Source organism: Pteropus vampyrus, unplaced genomic scaffold (assembly GCF_000151845.1).
Source record: "Pteropus vampyrus isolate Shadow unplaced genomic scaffold, Pvam_2.0 Scaffold667, whole genome shotgun sequence".
NCBI classification, from domain to species: Eukaryota; Metazoa; Chordata; class Mammalia; order Chiroptera; family Pteropodidae; genus Pteropus; species Pteropus vampyrus.
Genome location: NW_011889448.1, coordinates 596,791 through 602,116, shown reverse-complemented (window position 1 = coordinate 602,116; position 5,326 = coordinate 596,791). Strand labels below are relative to the sequence as shown.

The following is a 5,326-nucleotide window of genomic DNA, read 5'->3' as shown; positions in this document are numbered from 1 at the left end:
GACTACTGTCTTTCTTATTGTAATGTTATAAATAGTGTGTTCTAAATAAACTCGGAGACACAGCTTGAATCTGTGCTCCCTCCTGCAATTCTGTCTGTCTTCTTTCTTTTCCTCAGTCCATGCTCCCCCTTTCAGGTACCCTCGATTACTTTGTCGGCTGGCTCCGACATTCTACCTTGCTATCAGAACAATAGGTCAGTAAGCCATGTTAAAAAAAAAAAATTCAGTTCTGTAAGTCACAGCAACAAATTGGAAACAAATTTATGTCTATCAGAAGGAAATGATTAAATTAATTATGGCACATACATGTTATATATCTATATGTGTTGTCATAGAAAGATCCTACATTCATGTTAAGTGGGAAAGACATATGGCATAATAATATATCCCTACCCATTGTTTTAAAATCATAACATATTTTTGTGAGAAAGCCTAGAATTAACTTTAAAATAATATACTAGGTTGTTATAATTGTGGCTATCTCTGAGACTGTGCCTGAATTATGAAGGAATATTATCAAGATAGAAATTGCGATTTGTCTATTTTTAGAACTTTTGCACTAAGAATATTTGTACTACCAGCTTTGTCCCTCTCTGTTGTTTCTCAAGTACTTTTAATTCATAATAATATACCAAAGTGGCACATTCTGGGTGACATTCTGATCCTCTACATACAGAAGAGCTGGAGTTGGACAAAAGTGCTAGCCCCTGAGCAGTCGGCTCTCTGGGGTTAAGGGCAGCAAGATCCTAGGTAAATGAAGCTCACAGACAATGCCCAAATTGTTTTTATCATTTTCACCTTCTTTAGATGCGCTTTTAGTACTTTGGATTCAAGGTCCTTTTTATCCCAATGGGCATTATGGAGCAGTGAGAAGAGAAATGAATCAAGAGACAGAAGGTGGGGCTCATACTGGAGGAGTGGAACAGACCAGAAGTCTAGCCTCTGCTCTGTCACATATCAGACGTGTTAACTCAGGCACTTTTCCAAGTTTTGTAACTCCTAAGATCTTCATCTGAGGAGAGAGTCTGATAAGTCCTGTCATGTATTACTGTTGGAAAGAGTGCAATCTATGTAAAGCATCTGGGACAGTGCCTGGCATACCTTAGGACTTTAAAAAATGGCAGTTATTTACAGCAATGATTTTGACCACCAACCCTGTCACTCTCACCTAGGTGATTTTTAAAAATCCAGTATGTCTCATAGAGCATGAACTACTACAAGACATGGAATATCAGATCAACAAAATGCTTCTTAGCAAGTAAACCATAGAAAATATATATCCTCAAAGGTTGTGTTCTTTAATAATGGGGAGGGGAATTTCTTCTACACCTGGATGCAACTCGAAATTCCTCGAATTTCTGACAAATTCTTCATCTCCCTGGCTTCTGTTGCATTCAAACCACACCTATTTTAATTAATGTCACACCCATCAAAACTATAAGCATTAGACTATTCCAAATTACACTGAAAATAACCTATTTAAAATATACCTTACATGTAGTAGACTCTGCCTCTCCCAGCTCAGGGCAACAAATGCTAACTCAGTGGATTGTGGGCACCTCAGAAAAGTATTGCTGTAATCTCAAAAAGTCTTTAAAGACAATATGCATAAAAGACTTTAGTTTGTAATAGCACTGGGGCAAGATCATAGAAAAACTTCCATTCCACTCCAGTGCAGATTTCCATTTTAAACCATGACCTCAAAGAAATTGCGACAAATAATTTTCTACTCCTGTTTTCCAGTCTAAATTCAGAGACCCACCATCTGTAGGTCTGTTCTCTAATTACCATGTCCTCAGGCTCTTCTTCCACTACCTCCAAATTTAAGATTAAATCTAAGCTTCCTCAAACCCCCAATTTCTTGCCCTAGTGCAATGCCTACAATCTCATTTAAAAACTACCACTCACCTGCTAAACCTTCTTTCATTGCCCTCTCTATATAAAGTTATTATTATAAAACTGCCAATTCTAAAATTGAAAATTATAAAGGCATGTCCTAGGCCTTTTTTAGCCTCCAGAATAAATTCTGAAACATCTGGAGGACTAATGTCACAATTTCCAAATAGAAACTGTTCAATAAAGCTTGAAAAATAAAAGTTAACAGTGAGCACAGTAGCGAATTTATTGAAACTTATTTCTAACATATTCACAAACAAAAATTTCAAGCATATATCAATTAATTCTATAAAACAAAAAAGTTATGAGGTCAATAAACTGACAATTCTATATTTAATCTCTATTTCACAAACTCAACTATCATAAAACTTACACATTACAAAAAATCCCTATAGCAATGCCATGTTATTTTAATCCAGATGACAGCATAAGACAATATTGGTGTTTTTCAAAAAAAAGAAAAAAAATTACTATGAAACCTCATTAAAGCATGAAATGTGTGACCAATATCATTCACAAACTTGGAGATGTTGAAGCTACTTAAATCTATACTAAACAAATATCTGAGTAACACACGTCAAAACATGTAAGAATACATTTTCAAATTACACATATAAAATAGGAACACGGGCACATGTACTGTGTTCCTTCCGGCTCCATCTCAGACCTAAATTCTAAGAACACTGACTGCCTCTTCAAACAATGCAGGGGGAAATTCTCCCTGACTGCCCTAGGTGTGGGAGAAGCTGCCAGGCTTGGCATTAGAACCGGCATTGCCCACGGAGGCAGAGACAGCCCCGGCTGAAATTCGGGCGCGGGCCCTCTCCTCTTCATCTTGCAAAGCCTCTTCATACTGAGATGGGAAAGAACTTGGGTCAGTCCCATGAACTTTGGCCAGGAACTCCAGGACTTGCATCTTGGTGACTTCGGCGTGGGCTCTCGGGCCCCACAGGAACTCAAATTTTGCAGGATCACTGTTGGCCACCCGCCGGTACTTCAGGTATTTTTTCTTCATGAAATCTTTGGTGATGAGCTCCCTGGGCTCTCCGAAGATGAAGTGCTTCCTCCTGGAACGTATCCCCGTCAGGCTCAGAACTTCCCAGACTTCCTCTTCGGTGGCACGGTTGCCCCTCATGAAGATCACACCCAGGATGAGGATCAGGATGTCGGTCTTAGGCACACCCTTTTCACCATGCAGCATCCCATCATAGGTGAGGCCCATTTTGATGAGGAAGACATAGCAGTGGTTGGTGGGATCCACTTCCTTCACATCGAAGCCAAAGATCATCTCCATGTACTCACAGGCTTTCTGGAAGATCTCAACGAAGTGGTCTTCGTACTCTTTGATGACACTCTTCAACATATCCGTCTTGGTTATCGGCTCTTTCGTTTGATACTTGAACAGCATGAAATTCACCAGCAAAGCTGCATTCTTGTCGATGGCATCTATGGGCACATTCTTGGGGCCTGGCCCGGCCCATGAGGTGCTAGCGTTCCCCTTCTGGCCACCGGAGCCCTCATCCCATTTGCTCAATGAGGTGGCCGCGGTGGCAGTGGAAGACGAGTGTGACCTCTGAGGACCCTTAGGAGCGCGAGGTGTACCAGCACCAGGAGCCTCCTTCGAATTGCCAGGCACTGGAGGATGGGAGGAGAGATGGGTAATGAACCGGAGTGAGCACTGAAGGGACCACACTCCTCAGAACAGAAATGGCTCTACGGAGCCCAAAGCCTCGGAGACCTGTGCAACCTCCAGGCCTTGCGTCTCGCTGTGGCTCCGAAGGGATGGCTAGGGTGAGCACTGTGGATTCTTCTGACGAAAAGGCATGACGACTCGTGGGTGGCGGTAAACAGGAGTGTGAACAGGATGGCGGGCAATGGAGAATCACTGGCCTGAGAGAGAGAAGCCAGATGTGAGTTGTCTCAGCCACTAAGCTCAACTCTGGGGGCTCTGATGAAAGCTACCTCCAGGAGACCTCTCCTGACCTCCTGGGTGCTGTGTCATCCAAGAACACGAAGGAGGAATTCTGAATACTCCTCAGGGAGCAGTCGACCTACCAGGCTGGGAATGCTCAGAGATGACAACAGGCAGGTGTGGTTGGGCTCCGTAGAGCCATTTCTGTTCTGAGGAGTGTGGTCCCTTCAGTGCTCACTCCGGTTCATTACCTAGGCAGTCCATAGGGCCTGGGTCACCGCTCCCCCTCTCATGCTAAATGAGGCTGTCCCCCTAAGACCAAATCACATCTTTTTTCAGTCCTTATTCTGAAATCGTATGAAATCCTGCACTGCCTGGTCACTCCACCCACTGCTGATCTCAACCCGGCCCCTTCGGACCCAAACTGCCATCTCCTTAGGATCCCAGTGTACCAAGTAAACTGTTGTGACTACTGGCCATTCTTTTCTGGAACCTCCCAAGGATGACGAAAGGGGCCAAGTCGGTAGCATAGGATCCCATCTTTACTCAAGTGGATGGTCTTTGCTCAAAAGAGGTCTACACCTTGACCTTTGACAATATATGAAACTCCTCCCCCCTGCTGACCTGATGTGGCTGCCTCACACTAAACACTAAACATCTGTCCCTGTGACCACCGAGGGTGCATTAAGGGGCCATCACATCCACATTTTTCCAAGTGTGACAGCAGGATGGGGCTCTGCTGAGATCATTCCGTTGGACGGTGGGTGTCCCCATCAGCCTCGTTTAAGGTCCTTCCCTTGACTAACGATAGGTCCTGTGATCAGATGTGAAGAATAAGCTTCACCCAAAGTTCAAGGAACAGGAAATAAGGCCATATCTCAGCCACACAGCTCTGTCCAAGGCTTGCCAGGGATGACAGCAGGACTAAGCAGAGTTATGTTTGGCTCCTGACTTAAGGAATGGGTGGTTTGCTCAGCCCTCACTCACGGTCTTTACTTTGGCTACTGCTCAGACCTCAGTCCCCACTTTCTGGTTCCTAACGCCACCCCTGCCAGAAAAGGGCCTATTCTCATTGAGATGACTGGGAAGGAGAGACGAGATGGGCTTGTCTTGGGGGTCTTCGCCTGTAAGCCTGGCATGGCTTGGGACTCTTTTAGACACGAGTTTGCCCATTACGGTCAGGCAAGCTTACCAGTGAGCGAACACTACAGAAGAGCAACTGGCTGTCTCATCGCGCTATCACTGCTCGGGAACTCCAAGGGTTCCCTGTGATGTGCGTGACCACCCTTTCATGTGGTCAGTTTGCCCTTCAGACATAACACAATGACACGTGCCAGGGCCTCGGACCCTCCGCCCACTGAACAATCTATTCGGAACAAACCCTTCACCTTCCCAGACCCAAAGTAGCAAGGGAGGGGTCACCTCTGGCTGCCATCCCTTCCCTGGGCTCTGGGGGCTGACGGCAGGGCAAGGGGCTGGAGCGCCCTCTGCCATGGTTTGGTTAGTCCCATAATACTC

The 5,326-nt window shown here is 44.9% G+C and overlaps 1 protein-coding gene across 1 annotated transcript; it reads right to left on the bottom strand.

Annotated features, from left to right (window-relative positions):
* Positions 1 to 2,626: 2,626 nt before the first annotated feature.
* Positions 2,627 to 3,721, bottom strand: MAGEB16 (MAGE family member B16). Its single transcript, XM_011385159.1, is given in 2 exon segments — positions 2,627 to 3,531; positions 3,619 to 3,721. Coding segments are annotated over 2 exon segments (1,008 nt in total).
* Between the last annotated feature and the right edge of the window lie 1,605 nt (positions 3,722 to 5,326).